The 21,625-nt window shown below is 46.8% G+C and overlaps 2 protein-coding genes across 2 annotated transcripts in view; one reads left to right on the top strand and one right to left on the bottom strand.

Moving 5' to 3' along the window:
* The window catches only part of acin1b (apoptotic chromatin condensation inducer 1b), a 21,728-nt gene extending 10,528 nt beyond the window's left edge, over positions 1-11,200 (top strand). Inside the window, exons 8-17 of the mRNA XM_069169863.1 lie at positions 4,662-4,707; positions 5,721-5,863; positions 6,299-6,445; positions 6,527-6,737; positions 6,823-6,968; positions 7,577-7,684; positions 8,015-8,122; positions 8,703-9,051; positions 9,480-9,577; positions 9,681-11,200. Coding sequence (XP_069025964.1) covers positions 4,662-4,707; positions 5,721-5,863; positions 6,299-6,445; positions 6,527-6,737; positions 6,823-6,968; positions 7,577-7,684; positions 8,015-8,122; positions 8,703-9,051; positions 9,480-9,577; positions 9,681-10,004 — 1,680 coding nt within the window. The 3' untranslated portion in view covers positions 10,005-11,200. The remainder of the gene's footprint in view (positions 1-4,661; positions 4,708-5,720; positions 5,864-6,298; positions 6,446-6,526; positions 6,738-6,822; positions 6,969-7,576; positions 7,685-8,014; positions 8,123-8,702; positions 9,052-9,479; positions 9,578-9,680) is intronic.
* Positions 11,201-11,308: 108 nt separating this feature from the next.
* On the bottom strand, positions 11,309-20,006 carry ajuba (ajuba LIM protein). Its single transcript, XM_069169865.1, is given in 10 exon segments — positions 11,309-11,888; positions 12,030-12,098; positions 12,488-12,539; positions 12,732-12,862; positions 14,266-14,328; positions 14,487-14,554; positions 14,724-14,825; positions 17,265-17,556; positions 17,558-18,682; positions 18,684-20,006. Coding segments are annotated over 10 exon segments (2,169 nt in total). The 5' UTR covers positions 18,819-20,006; the 3' UTR covers positions 11,309-11,756.
* Positions 20,007-21,625: the final 1,619 nt, after the last annotated feature.

The raw sequence follows: 21,625 nt of genomic DNA, 5'->3' as shown, positions 1-21,625 counted from the left end.
TGAGCTAGTAAACAATATCGGCATCCTTTTGATTACTTAATAAACTGCTCAATTGGAACAAATGGGCTTTAAGGTGAATGAACAGGGGCTGAGTTGGAGTTGGGTCCCGGCGGAAATAGGAACAAACTCATCTCTTCCATCTGCTTTTAAAGCGACTAATATTTCATAACAAGCTCATTCACGTAGATGATCTCTCACACACGTCCGATGTCTCTGTGGGCCTGCAGAGGGTTGTTAATGCTGCTGCTGCTGGAATGAATGTAGTGACGGTAATACTGTGTTAATCTGGACATCCATGCTGCAGAGTGCATGCTTTTTATGTCACTGTTGTGTGTGTGTGTGTGTGTGTGTGTGTGTGTGTGTGTGTGTGTGTGTGTGTGTGTTAGGGAGAGAAAGCAACAATATTACATGTAAAGGCCCTGACATGCCAAGCTGTCAATCAACCGTAGCTGTCTCGACTGTGTCTGACTGCCGCTTTAGGTCCTGTTGATGTTTGGTTTTCTTGCCTCTGCCTTTTCTCCGCCTTCTAATACCCGTAAAAAGCAACGCTAAATCTCCCACTGCCTTTTGCAACTTTTAGTCAGTTGGTATTCTGGGACTATTTAAAAATATTTACAGTCAATAAGATATTTTTTTTTCTCCTGTTTATGTGATAAAAACTTTGACTACTGACTGTTTTTCGCCCTAGGCATGCATAACAGCCGTCAGCCTGTTGTCTTTGAAAAGTACGTGATCAGCCTCCCTTTGTCAGCACAAGTTGTTGCAGGTGGTGTGTCAGGGTCTCGTTACAGTCATCATCTCGGTACCAGAGTACTGCACAGTCACCAGCTCGTTAAACAGCATTTTACATACACGGTCACATTTTTTTTCAACCTAATTTAAACTGTGGAGGATTGTTGCGCGAGCTCGTTATGGAGCTCCTGCAGATGAAGCCTTCAGCTCATCACTCGTTCCTGCTGCTGAAACCAGTCGCAGAGGAGACGGGTGCGTTACGTTTTAGGCACGCTTTCTTATCTGCACTACCGCAAATCAGATTTACTGGGTGAGCCTCTGTGCCATTGAAGTTATTATCAGCATGTGTCTTTATTTGTTCATCTGTGTGTGTGTGTGTGTGTGTGTGTGTGTGTGTGTGTGTGTGTGCGTGCGTGCGTGCGTGCGTGCGTGTGTGTGTGTGTGTGTGTGTGTGTGTGTGTGTATGTATATGTGTGTGTGTGTGTGTGTGTGTGTGTGTGTGTGTGCGTGCGTGTGTGTGTGTGTGTGTGTGTGTGTGTGTGTGTGTGTGTTTAAGGGATCTGTGTCCCCTTTGGATTTGCATGAGTAATGGACCCTGACAGTGTGTGTAGAGATACATCAGGGCTTGTTTCTTTCACACTGTTTTCATTCTCTCTCGCTTGCTCCTTTTCACTCTGCCTCTCTCTCTCTCGCTCTCTCTCTCTCTCTCTTTCTCTCTCTCTCTCTCTCCCCCTCTCTCTCTCTCTCTCTCTCTCTCTCTCTCGCTCTCTCTCTCTCTTTCTCTCTCTCTCTCTCTCCCCCTCTCTTTCTCTCTCTTTCTCTCTCTCTCTCTCTCTCCCCCTCTCTCTCTCTCTCTCTCTCTCTCTCTCATTCACTCTGTCGGTCTCTCTTCTCCTCTTTGTCCTCTGACTTTCCATCTTTTGTATCCCATCATGAACGCTTCTCTCTCACTATATATATTTATGGTGTGATTGCTGTTTAAAACCCCATTGATTGCTTTGTTATGAAGGTGCCCATGCCTCTTCCATTGCCCCTATTGGTACCTGCTGCGTACTACTACTACCACCACCACCACCACCACCAACACCTCCTCCACTCCTCCTCCTACTCCTCCTACAACTCCTGTCCCGCTATGCCCAAGTGCGTCGTTGGTACCCGAGTTAGGCCCAGAGTCTGCGACCCCCGTGGCGCTGAGTAAAGGCCGAGCCTGCACGGGGCCTCCTGTGCAGCCCTTCCAGTGACACGCCGAGCCGGCGGGAACTCGTAGCTCGCGTCAGACCACCACCGGCAGCAGCGGCAGCCATGGTAACTGCAGCAGCACACAGTTGTCATGGTAACCGCAGCCACAGGGGTTGGAAGCCTGCTCGCTGATCAGAACCGGACTGGACGGTATTGCGCCGTGTGGTGGCGATGAATGAAGCAGGAGAGGTGGGGGGGGGGGGCCGTCTAACGCTCTGTATCGCCTCCCCCCCCTCTCACATCTGACATTTTGAGGACGAACACAGTCTGCGAGTGTCGTCCTCCCAAAAAAATCCAGATGTAACTCAGGAGAAGACAGTCGCCTTCAGCTCCCCCAGTTTTGTTTGACTTCCCCCTCTGATGCCACGCTGCCCTCTACCTGTGGGGTGGAGTAACGACTGGCCTGAGAACTGCTGCAGCCCACACGGTGATCAGAGCGTTTATGATCACTGTTTTGGGTTTTAACCTTTTTAAAACAACGGAGCAACTGAAATAATCTGCTTGTAAGCGATGATTATGGAACTGTGTTTTTTTTTTTTAAATGGACAACTCTGTTGATGTGTTTGAGGATACGATACGATGACGCGGGCCTTTCAAACTTCTTTTAACGCCGGTCTTGTGCGGCCAACAGTCGTCCTCCGCCTTGACAAGTTGGGCAGCATTTTAAAAGTGACTGGTATTCGGCCGCGTTGCCATCGACAACATCGTTCACCTGAACTCGGCACCGCTTCCAGGTTAACGGAGACTTTTAGAGGACACGCTGCCCGGGGAATGTAATCTGACACAGATCGTGCGGAGTGACGTCTCGTGGGTACACGCTGATATGGATCATCCCCACTTGGCCAAGAAAGGTGGATAAACTCAACAAATCTCTGCCTCTTCTCCCCGTGCAGCCACGCGGTCGGTGGACTGCAGTGTGACGGGATGTTTCAGCAGGAGGTCGTGATATCGTGCCTCTGCTGTGGACTTGGCAGATGGACTGCTGCGGTTGTTGCTGTTATTTATTCATCCGTCCGTTCGCTACGCCCACAGCTTGGTCCTGGCATCTTCTGTGATTTCATGTGAGTTGCAGAGGCACTCACGCCAGCATTGCCAGCAGATCATTTTGACTACTTCCCTGGATTTTAATTGATCAAAGACTGGATTATCCCCCCCCTCCCTCCCCGCCCCTTTACTCCGTCACATCTTCCTCCTGTGCTGTGAACTTGTAAAACAAACCTAAGAGTCGTTCAACATACTTTTTGGTTTTTGGAAACCTGAGAAACAAACTAAAAACAGGAAGTCTAATGCCTTGGACGACAAACAAACACCTTGCTGACAAGCCGCTGTTTTAATTTTGACATTTCTGATTGGACAACACCAGCGACTATGATGATGAAAGACGACAACCTCAAGCTTCAAAGAACTGATTTTTTTTTTTTTTTTTATCGTCCGATCCAACCCAAAGATCATGAACTTCCCCAAAGTAAACCTTCACCCCCCCCCCCTGTCAGAATCCATCACGAGACACTTTGGCTCCCCAAAAGACTGAAACGTGACTCTGTGACCAGCAGTCAGTTGAGAAAAGTCCTCCTGAGCCCTGTTCAAGACAAAAAAGTCCAATCCGGTGATCAGTTCCTGCCTGGTGGCTAATCTGCACACTCAAATCGAGCCCCGCCCTCTCTCCTCTGCCTGTCTGTCTGATTGGATCCTTGTTGCCTAGATACAGTACACACTGTCGTGCGGGTGGGCCGTAGTCGAGCCAGTAAGGAATCAGGTGTCAAATGGTATCAGGAAATGACTTGTCATTATTCCTCTATTTAAAATGCATATAACTGTTTAAAAGAACCGTTCTCTTTCCTCCTGATCTTTTTTCTGTAAACGAGAGGAGTGATTTGTTTTCCTCTCTGTAATGTCGTCCAAATTTGGAAGCTGTACTGCAGTTTTAATTGGATATCTTTTAAGCTGAGATTGTTCTTCATACATGTGAACACACACTGTGGATCTGCAGTGGTCTGTTTTAAAATATGATAAATCACTTTAAGGTGAATATCTGCAGATGATCGAGTCTTCAGCGCTCCGTTCTCCGCCTCTGCTCATCGGCACTGACGTTACGTAACACTCACTTACAGCATTTAATTCAATTGCATTACTTTAATGCTTAATTAGCACCACGAACACCCCGTAGGAGTCCAGAATCATCTTAAATGCTTTCGTCATAAAACGTGCGCGTCTCACTGAAACACACCGACAGACAGCAACTCCTCTGATGGACTCGTGACAACAGACCACATTAAGATATGACCCACTTCAATCTCTCACACAGGCCTGCTTGTTTCCTAATGCACATCATGTACTTGTGTTCTCCTTAGAGACACACACACACACACACACACACACACACACACACACACACACACACACACATACACACACACACACACAGGTTTATCTCAGCTCTCTGAGCAGAGGTGGATTGTGGAAATGTGTCTGGAGTCTCTGAATGTGGTACAATTGGAGCCTCCAGGCCTTGTGTTAACTTTAACCCCTTCCTTGCCCCCCTCCCGCCCCTCCCCGCCCCCCCTTCCACTTTTTACCTGTCTCACCTCCTCTCTGTTGTTTGCCTGTTTGGGTCCGGACTCTTGGTTCTCATCTCGCCCCCCACCCCTGGGGTTTCTGTATGTTCTCTTTCTGTCCATCTCTCCTTCCAGAGCACCACTCCTAAGGCTTTTGCCGCTCGCAAGATATCCCTCACCAGTAAGTATACCAGTTACGTGTTTTTTACGAGTCCCGGACGAGAGATAGATGATGGCGAGATGGTCTGACTGTTTGAAACACCTGTACAGAAACACGAGTCAGCGCTCAGTCGTGACGTTGTGAACACGAGATGTGATTACATCTGCATGACCCCCCAAAAGTATATCAATCTTGTTTTGTCTCCTTTTCATTTATTATAAAGCAGATTTTTTTTTTTATTATTATTATTATTATATATGTGAAGTAAAGGTGGAGGGGAAAAAAAAAAATCCCATTATCACAGTCATGGAAGTATCCAAGGGAAAGTTTACATGCTTTTTATGACATGTTTATTGTAATAAATGACCTACATTGTGGCACATTTTATTTATTTCCTAGCAGCTTTTTTAACAGATTTTTCTATGATTGATGGAAGCTGGTGACGACTCAGACAGCTCCTCTGACTTTGGCGTCCACTTGATGGATTTACTGTCTTGTGTTGATGGTGATTTTGATGTTGATAGAAGTCAGAGAAAATGACACCCTTCACAGCGAAGTGATTTGGTACCAACATAAGTGCCACTGAAACAAAACCCTTAATGTGCTGGTTTTGGCTCCCACCACCATGTAAATCATCAGGTTGCAGTTATTTCCTGCTATTTTAAATGTGCTGCAGCAGGAATCCTCGTCCAGCTTTGAGTGCACTTCCACTTTCTTCCGCTGTATGAATTACTCTCCATAAGCTCTCAGAATAGCTGCAGACAGAAACCGCAACAAACATGTAATTCTTGTTTTAAATATACAGGTTTTGGGTGGTTGTTTAGTAAATTATTTAATTGCATTTATAAAACTTGCCAACCCAAAACTATAAGTGCTGAAGTATTTAAGCAAATTCTGCTTTGAGGCTGTGAGCTTGCAATAACTTGCCGGTGAAGTCCTGCTCACCAGATAGCAAATCACCCATCTCCTCTGTGATTAACTACTTTTTTTTTTTCTCCTCCTCCTTCTTCTTCTTTTTTTTTCCACTCCTGCAGGCAGCAAGACATCTCCAGCCGCCACAGATGGAGGAGCAGGTGAAGAGATGGGAAGCGCAGCGGGGAGGAAGAGGCGATGGGGCTCCAGCACGGCAGTCACCGCTAAGAAACCGTCCATCAGCATCACCACCGACTCACTGAAGGTACCGACACAGCACGGACCAGGTGTCCCGCACGGACCAGGTGTCCCGCACAGCTGAGGGCCGGGACGTTGTCCTAAATAGTTGTGTAGTTGGAGGACAGGATTATTTTTCAGTTTTAGGGAAATTGGAGCTGATATTTCTGTCTCTTTAGATCGGAAAAGTTGTGTTCACATGACATGTTTGTGAGAATATATGAAGGAATTCCTTTACAAAATAGAGTTAAAAGAGTAAAACTCGTACATGTTTAAATTGGTTAACTTTGCAAACCAGAAATGAAATAAAAAATGGGAATGTTTTAATGCCTCAACTGATCAGTTCACATACAATCACTAACTGAAGATAAACAAACTCGCTGCTGGAGCTTTAGTTCAAATATTCAAACATTTTTCCCTCTTTCGCTCCATGTCTCATCTTCTCCTCCGTCCTCTCCGTCAGTCTTTGATTCCAGACATCAAAGTGAACCAGGAGGCTGTCGTGGAGCTTCACCCAGAAGAGCTGCAGTTGTCGGGGGATGAGGAGAACCTGGACAACAACCGGGGCGACCCGGACAAAGGCCTCAAGATCCGACGCACCGTCACACAGGTAGCAAGTAGCATCAGATCCTTTTAACTCCGGGGAAAGAACAGTTGTTGTTCAACGTTAACAGAAATATGGTTTTTCCAGGTTGTTCCAGGTGACAGCCAAGAAAATGGACAGACAAATGAAGAAGAAGAGGAAGAGGAGGAGGAAGAAGAAGAAGAAGAAGAAGAAGAAGTGGAGAAACCAGAGAGAGAAAAACAACGCCGGACCTCCAGAGACAAAAGGAAGAACAGTGTGTCTGAGGAAGCCTCGGAAACACAGACGTCTGGCAGCCTGGACGGGGAGGCCAAGAAAGGTCAGCTGCTTCATCTACTGCTGAAAAAACATTCCTGTTATTTTTTATTTTTTCCTCTTCTCACCTCGGCTTCGTCTCCCCTCAGTCACCCCCAGCGACAGCCTGGTGCGTCGCTCCATCAGTCAACAGAAGTCAGGCGTGTCCGTCACCATCGACGACCCCGTCCGCACGACCAAGCAGCCGTCGCCGCCTCGTGGGAAAGTTTCAAACATCATCCACGTGACAAACCTGGTGAGTTTAACTCTGTTTAACTGCATTACATTACAAGACATGAAGTTGTTTTTCTTTCAAGCCTGCAGAACTCAAAATTCAAAACGATCTTGCTGTATTTTATTTTTTTAGCTGAGTTGGAACCGTAATCTTTCTCCTGGTTGTGCAAAAAAAACCCACGTTTTTCATGAATGAGGTATTTTGTGTTGATGCCAGTGCCAACATCATCATCAACATACCCATAATTAGAGCCAGGAACACTTCCCCAGGTGTGGCTTCACCTTCAGTTAAGGGCCGCAGTGCATGACTAAACACACCACAACAAGACGAGACATTACTCATTTAATCACTGGCATTTGGAGATTTTCTTGCTCTTGCGTCATAGACTTGAGGTCTTGATGTGGGTCAGAGAACGCCACCCAGCTCCACTGATCTCGGGAGGTCTGACACTGGAGGCATGGGAGGAGAAAAAAAAAAGTCAAAATAAAGAAGCTGATGGGATGAAAAAAGTTTGAGGAAAAAAAGATGTTAACTAAATTAAAAAGGTTATTGTTTAAACTCAATAATCTCTAAATGCAGCTCAAACATCTTCCTCTGTGGTCACGGTTGTCCTTCCTTATATCTCCCAGGTGAGACCTTTCACCCTGGGCCAGCTGAAGGAGCTTCTGAACCGGACCGGCAGCGTCGTGGAAGAAGGTTTCTGGATCGACAAGATCAAGTCTCACTGCTTCGTCACGGTCAGAACCAACACAACGAACGTCCGAGCTGCCAGACATGTTGTTTTTAAAGCATGTTGTTCTGTCATGGACGTCTGAGCTATTTCAAATGATCTGAGACGGTTCACCACTCCTCGCCTGGAGTTTATTTCTCTAAATAAACCAGAATAACTACGGTCCATTAATATACGTGTTATCACTACGATGCAAACATCCCCTCTGTGTTCTCCATCCGGCTCCATCGGCTCCTACAATGCTTCTGTTTCTGCATCCCGTCCCGTGTTGGTCGGGACGCCATCACGCTATTTGAAAGACCTTATTTTCTGCGTCCTTCTCCTCCTGTTCTCGTAGTACGCGACGGCGGAGGAGGCGGTGGAGACCCGGGCCGCCCTCCACGGGGTCAAATGGCCTCCGAGCAATCCCAAGGTGCTCAGCGTGGACTTCAGTGAGCAGGACGAGGTAATGAAGGGCTGAAATGCTTCAACACACAGTTGATGTAACGAGAATACATGAAGAAGAACAGAAATCCTCTTTTGTCTTTTTTGACCTTGGTGATTCTGGTCCTTGTGTTTGTTTTATAGTCTGAATTATTGATGAATTATTAATATTTATACCGGTTACAAAATTAAAGTCCTGTTTATTCCAAACGACACACGCAATAAATTATGAATAAATGAAATCACTTTGTTATTACCTGTTAAATTTGAATCAATGTCCTTGGAAACAGGAAGCCAATCGTACTGCTAAGAGAAAACACGTGAAGAAATAATTTACATAATATGTCTGAGAAAAAAAGAACACCCCCATTATATTAATCACTTATAATGATATACACTGCAGTGTACGCTGTGCCAAGCTGTGGGCAACGTGTGCTTTTCAAAGTAAAAGACGAGTAGTTAAATATTAACAGGTTTATTTTTGGAGCCTCTTCAGATCCACATTCTGTCAGAATCCTCCAGATTTACATTTTATTTTCTCTGCACACCTCAATTTAAACGTCTCCGTTGTTTGTGTCTTTTATCTTTTGTTTTCACCACAGATGGACTTTCACAAAGGCGTCCTGAAGCCAGAAAGGGTTGAGGAGCACGTGACCCAGCCGGGTCCTCCTCAGAACCGGCTGCCCCCTCTGATGCCCGAGAGGGACCGGGAGAGAGAGCGGGACCGGGAGCCCGAGCGGGACCGGGACCGGGGCGTTCGGGACCTGTGGGCGGAGCGGGAGAGAGAGATGGAGCGTCGGGAACGGGCGCGGGGCGAGCGGGAATGGGACCGGGACAAGGTCCGGGAATTCGCCAGACCGGGAGAGGACGGCGAAAGATCCAGATCCAGAGACAGAGAGAGGAGGAGGAGAGAGAGAGCCAAGAGCAAGGAGAGGAAGACCGAGAAGAAGGGTAAGACCAGCTGAGATTTAAGAGGAGAGGAAAGCAGGATTTCTGGAGGAGGTGACGTCATCGCCATCTGTTTCACATGGTTTAGTCTTCGTATGGAGTTTGTATGACTATTACTGAGGTATTTATAACTTATTTTTTAGTATTGCCAATATTTTACCATCCTGATTTATCGGATTTGTCTAACATTTGAAAAACGTAATAAAATTAAGATAAATCAGGACCCACCTGCTTAAATAAAAAAAAAAACCTGAAGTCTTATATCATGATTGAAAATATACAAACAAGAAGTGAAAATCTAAGAATTGGTTATTTATGGGAATGTAAACCAAACGTGCTGCATTGATTTAGAAATGAACCGTGACAGACGTGATATAAATGCTGCACACGATGTCACATCCTGCTCTGATGATGCGTTTCCTCTCTGACAGAGAAAGCAGACGAACCTCCGGCCAAACTGCTCGACGACTTGTTCCTGAAGACCAAAGCGGCTCCGTGTATCTACTGGCTCCCCCTCACCGAGGAGCAGGTTGGTCCCTCTCCTTTTTCAGCGCATCAGATCGAGTTTTTTTTATATATATATATATTTATATACTTATACCGTGTACCTCAACGACCTCGTTGTCCACCAGGCGGCGCAGCGGCTGGTCGACCGCACGGAGCGCCAGAAGGAGCGCGAGCGAAGGCGCAAGGAGCAGCAAGAGGAGGAGGAGAAGAAGCGGGAGGAGGAGAAGAAGGAGAGGCTGAAGGGCCGCGAGAAGGACGTCGGCGTGGCGACGGGCGGCCCGGCGGCCGGGCGAGGACCCGACGCCGACAGAGAGCGGGACCGCGGCGGCCGAGACAGAGAGGCCGACAAGAAGAGGGACGGCAGCCACCGGCCCAGACGACCCTCGCCGGGCGCGGCGGGTGGACGGCGGTCTCGTAGTCGTAGCAACCCCAGAGACCGACGCCGCTGAGGGACGGAGGCTGCAGGGAAAGCTGAAGAGAGAGAGAGAGAGAGAGAGAGAGAGAGAGAGAGAGGGAAGCAGTGTAGCAGAGGACGCTGCAGACAGGAAGTGGTTCCTCTCGGCTGGTGGCTGCTCCTCGTTACCTGCCCCACTGTGCTTTAATTCGTCCATTTTGACGCCAGCGTTGTCTTCCACACACTTCTGCCATCCCCCCCTTTTTTTTTCCCTCCCTCCCCCTTGTTCCCCTCCCCTCCCCCTCCCTTTTCCCCTCCCCCTCCCCCACACACTTTCTTCATGTTCACACAGAACATCCTGATTAGAATAAAGTGTCGGTTCGTGGCGCTCCGGTCCGCTCTCCTCTGTTCTCTTCCTGTCTTCCAGAAGCGACATTCGGTCCTCTGTCCTGTAGAGGGCAGCGTTCCTCCTCGTCTCTGTAGTTGCTGTTGATTCTCCCGTGCTGAAGAGAAGAAGCAGGGCGTTCGTTTTCTGGCTCGCCTCTTCGTTCTGTCCCGCTGAGGTTTGGGAGCCCGCCTCTTTATTTTAGTTCTGCGGGTGCGTTTCCTTCCTCCTCAGAGCCCTGTAATAAACCCAGTCCAAAATAGATCCCTGACCTTCGTGTTTTCTAGGATCACTTTTAATGTTCCACTCTTCAGCACTAAGATTCTTTTTTCTTTTCTTTTTTTTTTACATACTTTAATCCTCGTCAAAGTGTTGAAAGTCATTTTGTTTTTGTTGTAGTTTTATGAATCATGTTTTTGTTTTTTCAGCCTCGGAGGGTCGTTGTGTGTTTCAGCAGGTGAAGCGAGAACACTTCATCTCCCACAAAAGATACAACTGGTCTCAACACTGTATTTTAGAAACGAGCGATACGAAGATGCGGTTTCGATGCCCGAGTTCGTCTCTAGCAGATGTTTCGGAGACGAGAATGAAATTTATTCTGTAATGATTCTGGGAAGCGGACCTTCTCTGCACTGAAGTCTCCGAGTGGAAAACGCCTCCTCTGACCCTTCAATCATATATTTAAGAGGAGGTAAACATTTAAAACGTTTATCCTCTATTAGAGTAATGGTTACAATTTTAATATTTTAAATTTTTGAGTTTGAAACTGTTTGACTTCGTTGCTTTTTTTTTTTTTCCCTCCTGCAAGTGCTGAATGTACCGAGAATTTAAAAAAAAAATATGAATAAATCTAAATTGGTTATCAAGTTTTCTGATTGGACGTTTTTGTTTTTATACATCACGACCCGACGGCTGAGGAAGAGTTTTCATCTTCATCAGTTTCGGTTTTAGTTGCACTAAAGAACACAATTGTCTTGAGCTCGAATGAAAATATTTATTACAACATACAGAAATGACAGTAATGTTTTCCCCAACTTGTACAGATTCACGTAACAAATCTCTTACAGTAATTTAAGTGCAAAATGTTTGCTAGCAATAATGTATGTACAAAACAGTTCAGCAAAATCCCTTGTTCTTCTACAGCAAACAGTAGCCACGTTGGAGTAAAAAAAAAAGCAGTAGTTTCTTCTCTGTTCCCTTTAAACTATGGTACAGTAATAGTAGAGGAAGTACAGCAGGCAGCACACGTGGCAGACGGGACCGACCCAAGTCCAGATGATGGAGAACTGAAAATGTCTTAATATCAGCAGGTTCATCTTTTAAGACCGAAGCAGAAGCACGAGAGACGACGACGGCACGTCAAGACCAGCTTTTCTTTCTTTTTCTTTCTTCTTTTAAACTCCGCAGCTGCATAGAGGAAGATCAGTGTGTGTTGTGAGGGGGAATGTTGTGTGTGGCGCACGCTCTGCTCATGTGACAGGAGTGGCAGAGGAGATGAGAGTCCAGAGGGAAGCACTGCGAGCCGGGCTGATCGGAGAGCTGCTTGCCACACTCCTGAGAGGAAGGAACAGATAGAGGAAGGAAGGAACGCCAACAGGAAGTGAGGTCAGTCGTCAGAGCACTTCGGAACAAAAGTCACAGCGCTGCAATTTGGTTAGAAAATAAGTTTGAGGTTGTCGGCTGGAGACGGCTCACCTCGCAGTGGTAGCACTCGAAGTGATAGTCCTTGTTCATGGACACGACCCTGAGGATCTCCTCGCTGCCCTGAGACACGGGAAGAAGGAAGATGTCAGCGGAGTCCCATCGAACCAGTCCCGGTTCGTTAAACAAACAGAAAACCGCTTCTTTTTATTACGAGGCTCAAAAGTTTGCTTTGGAAAACTGACTAAAAAGTTATTCAAGACACAAAGAGGAAATGAATTACAAAATAATCTGCATCTGTTTGTACCCAAACTTTTAAGTTGTGCAAAAATAAATCTTGAAAGTTTTCTACACGTTTCTTTTTTTCTCAAAATAAATCAACAAATTTCTAATTTGTTGAAAGATGAGTTCTGATTCTGATCTCTCCTGTTTAAAGCAGATGTTTTATTTTTGCTTGGTTCAAACTGAAGACAAAATAAATCTCTTGATATAAAGAACAAACACTGACTCACCTCAGTAGGTAAGATGGGTTGTAAACAGGCAGCGCACTTCGGAGCAAAAGTCCTTCAGCACGACAGGAGAAAGTTTATTTACTCGACATCAAAAAGCACAAAATACCTTCATAGCTCACTTTCATGTCATCATTTGGACGTTAAGCTAAAAAAAATATTTTTGTTCACCCATAAATGTGAGTTTAACAATTTACTGCACGATATCCGTGTTGTATGTTTCGTGTTAATAGACACGGAGTCTCACTTGTTGTAGTCTGCGACGCAGTAGATGTTGCTGTGCTGGTCGACGGTGAACGGCACCCCGTCCAGAGCCTTTGAGCAAACCACGCAGCGGAAACAGCCGGGATGGTACGAGTTCCCGAGAGCCTGCAGGATCTGAGGAGGACCAGCGGGAGCAGAAGTAAGTCCAGAGATTTCACAGTGAATGTGTGTTTTTAGGTTCACGTATTTACAGATATGCATAGAAATATTGAAAGGTTTTCAGGGACAATTTTTCAATTGTTTTTCTTGCTAGTTTTCCTGTTTGATTGGTTTTATTTGACATTTTCCTTTTCGAAGTATTTAGTCTGAGACGCTGAGAAGAGAATGAACTTTAATTCTAATCGTTACAGAATCCTTCTCTTCCCATTCAGCACCTCGTGTAGCTACTGCTCTCCCTCAAATCATCTTAAAGTCAAAATAAAAGAATGATATTTATATATATATAATCCTGAAGCTCAAATCTTTGTAATCCATCTGTAAAACTGATATTTACATGATTTTTTTTTAGCTCCATTTGTGGTCTCTACCAACACCAGAGAGTAAGATACACTAAACGATGCGAGAGCAGCGAGTGGGAACCAAAACAGAAAAGAAGTTCTGAGTCGGACAATTAATGAACTGAAACGTGCTTTAAAAATTAAAACCATAAATCTGAGGTGAGCTTCAGAATCAGGTGATAAACCTCTTGTAGTTTCAGTGTAATAATAACCTGCAGTGTTATTATAACCCACCCCAAAAAATAATAATAATAATTATATCTGCTTTAATGACATAGCTGCATGATCACTGATTACCGCACTGCCCTGCCAACATCTTTGACGTTTAAGCAGTGATCCAGCAGAGATCAAAGAGCAGTCAATGGGAGTCATAAGAATAAACTTTAATAAGTATTATTATTACTTTATTTGGGCCACAAACAACTCAAAGCAGCAATATTTCCATTTTAACCTACAAAGTCTCAGAAATGCTTTTTTTTCTTCTTCTTCCCTTAAACCAATGAGTTATTGAGGGAAAAACATTTGTGGCCTTAAAACTTGGATGGGGTTAAGCCACTCATGCCACACTGACAGCCTTCTATTTATATTATGGGTATTATGTGGTTCAAATATGGTGAAAAAAAAAAAAAAAAGTTTGAAGATAATCACTGCAGAGCCTCGTTTCTTTATTTATCAAAAACCCAAGGCAAACATTCCAGAGAAAATCTGGCGTGGGAAACCGAAGAGGAGCCGACAGAAAGACGTCACCGTGTTTGTCTGAGGAGTTTTTCATGGGAATTCTGGGAAATGTAGGAAACTATGAAAATTTAAAAAAAAAAATGACTCGAGGGCAGGTTCAAGATCAGAGCGTTCATCGGCGTATATTTATTTAACTCTAACGTAAGACTGAAGTCTTTAGGAGGGTTTGTGCACCTCTTTATGTGGCATGTACACACACACACACACACACACACACACACACACACACACACACACACACACACACACACACACACACACACACACACACACAGCCCTCACCTGTTCCAGAATAAGGTGACCACACACACTACACTTCTCAGCAGCAGCCTGAAATCCCGAAAACTGTAATTAAAACAAAGAGATTAGGAAAAGCAAAGACCTTTGACTGTGTGTGTGTGTGTGTGTGTGTGTGTGTGTGTGTGTGTGTGTGTGTGTGTGTGTGTGTGTGTGTGTGTGTGTGTGTGGTGGATGACAAAACAGTCTGTGACCTCAACTCTTACCATGTAATCCTCTTTACAGTACACAGAGCCGTTGACATTGTAGAAGTCCTTGTTTCTGAGGGTGCGTCCTGCGGAGCGACAGAAGCGGAGGACGACGAGTCAGCACGATAACATCAGGACATGTTAATAGTTTAGGAAAAAAAGGTGTGGCAGCGGTGGAAGAAAATACAGCAAATACTTCAGATCATGGCTGTTGTGTTCAGAGGTGGGGGGGGAGGAGGGGGGGTGTATACTCACCGCAGGACACGCAGGTGAAGCAGCGTGTGTGGTAGAGGCTGTCCAGAGCCTGGCACGCATTGTCCGCCCCGTACACGCCTTTCCCACACTTTACACAGGTTCCTGAACACACACACACACACATTTAGTGGAGGAACTGTGTTTACGACACATTCCAGGAGGATGTGTCTGAAATCCACACGAGGTGTCAACACTTGTAAATCCTCTGCTCTGGGATTTTCCCGCCGTTAAAACCCGGTTCCCCGGTTACCGGCTGGTTCCCCGGTTACCGGCCGGTTGCTCATCCACTCCGCCGTCTCTATTATTCAAAGGGAAACTCCACCGGATCTCATTATTTATTTTGTTTTTTGGCAGCACTTCCAGAAAAATACGATGACTGTTTCTTTCTTCAGGGAGTTTTGAGCCGAGTCTTTTTAATTTCACCTTAAACCTTCACGTTTGGAGGTTTAAACACGAAGGCACCTTTTTTTCCTTCACGCTGGGACACTCAACTACACAAGTAGTGAATTACAACTATTATCCAATCAGACAAGTCATATCTTCCCCATTAAATATTGATAACCCAACATTCCTTCAGTTATTTCTGAGGTCTAAAGTCTCCGCTGATGATTATTGTCACAACCACGAAGGTAAATAATCAACTTTTTCGGGGTCAAAATCACCATAAGTTTGAATTTCAGCTGTGGAAAAATGTTGTAGTCACCGGACTGAATGTAAAGTGGAAAAGTGGTCTGAGCTTTGACTCCTGTGATCTATTTAAAGCGCCGGCCTGAGTTTTTTTTTTTTAATGTGGCAGCGTCTCACAAATCAAGAATTCTTTCACTGTGCTGCTGCGAGCTGGAAACGGTCGCTTCGATGTTCAGGAGCTCTGCCAAACCTGGAAAAACCGAAAAGGGCTCCGAGACTCTTAAATATAACGTCTGAAGAAGCGACATGTGGATTACAGGTTGAAGCGACTGGGACCGAGTCTAGAGACCATTTTAAACCAGAGTTTTAGACTTCTGTAGAATAAAGCTGAACTCCTCCCGTCGAGGTTTGAGGGACGAAGACGTCGAAGCCGAGCGTTTGTTTCTGAACGTGGTTCCAACGAAGCGCTGACGGTTTCTAAATGAACCTGAAGTCTGTTTGAATGAAACGACTAGAAAAACATCCCGCTGGAGCGCAGCCAGACACGAAGAGCACACGTGTCATTAAAGCTCGGCGCACTTCCAAACTTAGAAACTGTTTGTTTCCTTTTCTTTACATCAAACCGATTCATTTACTATAAAAAGACAAATTACGCAACGACATCAGAATCTCAGCTTCATGGGACAAGAACAAAAAACATCATGTTTTTTAGGATTAAATTACAATTTTTGTTTTTGTTTTGCTTTGCTTTGCTCAGCGTTACACCTTCACACAGGTGTGTGTGTGTGTGTGTGTGTGTGTGTGTGTGTGTGTGTGTGTGTGTGTGTGTGTGTGTGTGTGTGTGTGTGTGTGTGTGGCGTCTGTCTTCACGGCTTCATGAGCGTCTGATTTCTCACTTAATGGCTGAGGAGAGTACAGTATTGTATGTCCCCTCCAGGCACACATACCTGAGCAGACAAACAGGCTGCAGCACACCGCCCCTGCACACGCCAAGGCAGCATTACACACACACACACACACACACACACACACATGACTCACACACACACACACAGCGTTACTGTGGCCTGAAGTCACTGGAGGGGGAAACACACCCTGCCACAGAAACAATATACACACTAACACACATCCATAACACACTCCTGCCCTGCTACACACACACACACACACACACACACACACACACACACACACACACACACACGGAGCCCTAATCTTGTGACTCAGTAATGGCGAGAGCTGTGTTTATATGCAACCATGTAATTTGTGTCTGAGTGTTACAGCAGGATTTTGCCGTTTAACGCTGCGTCGTCCCGCCGGGTGCAGCGACGCCTCAAACATCTGCCTCAAACATCTGCCTCAAACATCTGCCCAGGTGTTTTGGACACAGGTGTGAGCCTCAGTCAATATTCACACACCTGTTCTCTTTTTTTTTTTTTTCATGTCTTGTTTCCTACGAGCTCCTTGTTCTTTTCCTCTTTAGTCAAACAAGTCTCCTTGTCTGGACCCCCCCCCCCCCCCCCCGCCCCCCTTTAGCCCCCCCCACCACCACCACCACTCCCCCTTTATGCTTTGTGTTATGACCCTGCATGTCCCTGCAGGTTCCCATGGCACCATCCATCTATCCATACGCTCTTTCAACTATTAATCTGTCCATCCATCCATGCAGCCCTTTCATTTACAGAGAAACCTGTGATCCGACACCTGCAACGACCCGGTGAGGTGAGGTGGTGCTGCCCGACCCGGTGAGGTGAGGTGGTGCTGCCCGACCCGGTGAGGTGGTGCTGCCCGACCCGCCGCACCGTTACCAACAAACGGGATGTCGTGTCTGAACGGTCGCTCGGATTTCAAGTTGTGTTTTTTACAGTTTATGATCGAGCCTGAAAACTATTATAAAAATAAAAGTGATCTCACCAAAGAACTCCTGGCGGTTTTCCACGCCGTCCCGTCCGGCGCCGACCCCGCCGTCCTCCTGCGGTTTGACCGGACCCGCAGCCGAGGACGGCGCCATCGTGGCTGCGCCCGGTTTGGAGAGCGCCGTCAGGGCGAGCGACTGCTCCTTCAGCCTCAGACCCTCCAGCAGCCCGTCGCCTTCCAACGCCGCGTCTCTCAGCAGAAGTCGAGTCAGCTCCTCCTGGTACCGGGTGCCGGGCAGGTCCGAGTACCGGGCCCTCTCTCCCATGGGCCCGGCCTCTTTGCCTCTCACCCCCCCCGGCCTGATGCTCATCCCACCACTCCGGACCCGCCTGGTAGCACGTCGCTGCTGGACTTCCTACCGCGGGCGGGTAGGAGTGCCGGCTGTCGTGCGCCCCCGGACGCATCCCTCCGTCCAGGTACTGAGTCCAGGCCTCGACGGGCGTCACGGCGGCCCGGCCCGGAGCTCCGTAGCCGGCCGCGGAGCCTCCGGCGTGCAGGGAGGGCGACTGCTGCTGCAGAGGGAGGCCGCCGGACGCCGAGTAGCGCGAGTCGTAGCCCAGGCTGATGCCGCTGGTCCGGTTGCTGCTGCAGCGGCTCCCCATGGGGCTCCCCCCTCCTCCCCCGCTGGCCGTGCTGGAGGCGAAGCTGGACCTGGGGCTGACCAGCACCGATTCCTGGAGGCTGAACGACGAGCACGGGCTCAGGGTCGGTCCCGGCGGGTAGAAGAAGCCTCCCCCTACAACTCCTCCGGTCATGTGGGGGGGGTGGGAGAGGGACGCCGGCCTGGTGCTCTCCCACAGCTCGCTGCCCGTACTCTGCCGTTTGTAGAACAGAGCCTCCTGGAGCGACAGCCGTTTGTGCCTCTCGGGCTCAGAGAGGTAGCCGGGCTCCGCCAGGCCGCCTCTGGGAGCCGACCCGTAACCGACGGCGGCCGGGTACGGAGGAGGAACCGAGAGAGGAGGCGGCTGGGAGAGGAGCTGCTGCCGCTTCACCAGCTGCTGGAGCTCCAGCGAGTAGCGCCGCTGGTTGAGGGACCCCTTGGAGCCGAACGCTCCCAGAGGGTCGCACTCGGGGCCCAGGCCCGACTCGCGCCTCAGGTGGAAGTCCACGCCTTCGCCCAGGTAGCAGGAAGCCCGCTGCTGCGGCGAGGGGCGCCTCAGCGGTGCCAAGGTGGAGGGGTGGAGCGGCGGCTCGCCGTCACCCACCGTGGAGGAGGGAGGTGCCGTGGTCAGGAGCTGAGATGGAGGCATTCCCATCCCTCCTCCTCCTCCTCCTCCTCCTCCTCCTCTCCCACTCGCTGGAACACATGGATCGCTTGCGGTTGCAGAGGCAAGCGAGAACTGGCCGGGTCTGGAGGGCGAGGCCGCTGCCGAGCTGGGAGCCGGCGGCAGACCGCTGCCCCCCTCCGCCGCCCGCCGAGATGCCGGCGTTGGCGTTGCTGTTGTTAGAGTTGTTGGCAGAGTCCTGCTTCTTCTTTGAGCTGTTGAATTTCACGCTGCCCGAGTCCGTCAGCTTTAACTTCTCCAGTAACTTGCTGATGGGTCTGTCCATGATGAAGCCCTTCCTGCTGCTCGGGTAGATTTAAAACCTCACCGCTCCCTTATGTTACAGATTAACGTGCTCTCATACAGTGTAAGTTACAGCAGAACAGTTTTCCTCCTTTCGGCACTTGAAATGTCAGTTTTTAGATTCTGTAGTGAGAAACTTAAAAAGCAGCCTTGAATCTAACTCAAAGCTCCCAAAAACAACAACAACAACAACAAAAAGGACCTCTTATATACAAACACAATAAATACAGAAGAGATAAATAAGACCTTTACGACATTTTAGGGTAGTTACATGACTTAAGTCCTCTGAGTCATCTGCTTGGTCCTCGTGTGGAAAGTCCACGCGCACAGGTAGGATGTGAACCCATGAGATGAGGAGGCGGTGAAGGATCCGAAAACAGAAGGACACCATCCGTCCGGGACGTCTGCGTGCCCTATGGTCGCGGAGGGCCTCCTTTGTGGACCCTCATGTGGCTCCACATCTGCATCTTCTCTGTTCGGGGAAACAACACCGGAGTTACAAGTCGGTTTGAAAGTTATCCAGTTTGGAGGGTGGTGGCTTTCTTTGCTTTTCTTTTCTTTTCTTTTCTTTGCTTTTCTTTGCTTTTCTTTAAATCACGAAGCGGAGAGCTTCAGCAGGATGCAGCCGACCACCGCTTCATGTGGGTCCCGTGGAGACGAGGAAATAAACCCGGCCGGTGCTCAGATAGACTCAGCCGACCCCTGCCATTCATCTCAGGACCGAAACGTGCTCGGAAAAAGTCCAAAAAAACACAACACCAGGGTTACCTTCGACTTTAAGACCACAAGAAACAACACACACCACCAGGAGCGGGACCCGTCCGACAGCACGTCCGTCCGGCTCTGCTCGGCTGCTTTTTGATCATCCCCGTTTAAAAAAAAAAGAAAAAGAAAGAAAGAGAGAGAGAAAGAGAGAAAGAGAGAAAGCAGGATCCCGTCCGGGACTCGGTCAGCTCGGAGCGGACAAGTTTGGAGACGGAGACGGAAATGAGGGAAAGCGGCGCCGTTACGGTTCCATCCCAGCGGACCGGTGCCGGACCGAACGAGTGGCTCGAGATGAACAGAACCTCCCGTGCTGCACCGCACGGTCGACAACTTTGTTTCTTTCTTTCTTCCCCCTAAATAATTACTTACCTCCCCCTCTTTTTTTAACATTAGTGTCGAGCCACATACGAAGGCGACGGCGAGTTCCGGTTGTGGCTTTTCAAAATGAACTCCTTCCTGTCAACCGTTATATTCAATTTACACAAAAATAACTCAAATAATTTGCTTTTTTTGAGTTTTAGTTTCACTTAATATACAACATTATACTTATCTCTATTTTCTATTAAAAAAAATTCAGTCGTTAACTCCCCCAAAATGCTTATTTATTTACTAACATTTCAGAAGTAGTCAGTGCACTTGCTTTTATTTTGAAGGTGGGATCACCTAGCGACCGTTACTCTGCGTTCTATTGGTGCGTTCAGCTTGACGCGTCACTGTTTCCTTTATGAACCAGCGGCGGCTCGTTTCCCCAGCGGGCCGGGACACCTTTCCACCAGCCACGGTTGTGTCGTCATTCAGACGCAAAAACTGTCCCAGAGGACGAGACCTTTACACAAAATAATTATCAAAACAAATTAAAAAAAATACTATTTCCTGTTTACCTTTCACCTTGGAAGTTGTGATTAAAAAATAAATAACAGCTGGGTGTTAGATTTTTTTTTTTTTTTTTTAATTTTTTTTTTTTTTGTCATCATTTGTCAAAACAAGATGACAAAAATGCTTCTGCCATCTTAAATGAACACTTCAACCTGCTTATCCACTGCTGAGGTCATGTCTAAAGTGGTGGAAGCAGTAATCAGAGCCTCCAAGTATAAATAGATTTTCCATACTTCCACTCTGCATCTAAAATCTCACTCAAGTAACATGACATAAGCTTTAGCTTTAACTCATTGTGCCAAGAATGTATTATAATTCTGCACGAACTCGACTGATGCAATAAGACACCAACTTCATTTGCACATCGTTGCCGTACGTCTGGTTTTCCTCCTGAACATGCCGATATGTTTGATGTTTAGTTTATATTGTGCTCTCCATGTATTCTGCAGGGTTTATTCGGCCCTGAGTGGCTCTGGAAGTGGCCACTAACCATCTGGTTACTGTTTATAGTGATGGTGCTCTGGATGTGGCTGCGGCTTGGCCAACAGCTTCAACTTTAAAATGACCACCAAAACATTTATTTTTCACCAAAAAAGAATCTTATTTTAAAATGTCTCTTTTTCAGATGAAACTTTAGCCAGAACGAAACATACTGCGTTCATTTTCTTTTGTGCAGTAAACTGTAAAAGGCTACAGTCTAAATTATTATTATTATTATGATGATGATGATTATTATTATTATTAAAGCCATTAGTGGAAAGTAAATACATTTAAGTCCAATTTGAAGGTTGTTTTTTCTTTTTACTCCACCACAAGTAAGAAAAAAATATAGCACTTTTTACACCATTATTTAATACTTTATAGGTTTATTTACTTTTCACAATACAAGTTTCCTTATTTACTACATATGACACACTGTCTACCCAAAATCATATAACTGCTACAAAAGAGTGCATACATGCCATGGATTAATCATTCATGAATATAATATTCAATACAGTTTAATAATAGAACTCATTGTTTTGTTTACAGGCTCACTAAGACATTTAGTTCTTCATAAATAAAGTTTTAAATTGCCACCCACTGTTTTAAACATGTTTAAGCGCCATTATTCAACATTTACGGTGAACAACTGCGTCGTTTGGGTAA

Source organism: Embiotoca jacksoni, unplaced genomic scaffold, assembly GCF_022577435.1.
Source record: "Embiotoca jacksoni isolate LCO1_2020_lvr unplaced genomic scaffold, fEmbJac1.0.p SCAF_47, whole genome shotgun sequence".
NCBI lineage: Eukaryota > Metazoa > Chordata > Actinopteri > Embiotocidae > Embiotoca > Embiotoca jacksoni.
The sequence above is the reverse complement of the archived record's forward strand: the minus strand, read 5'-3'. Positions and strand labels throughout refer to the sequence as shown.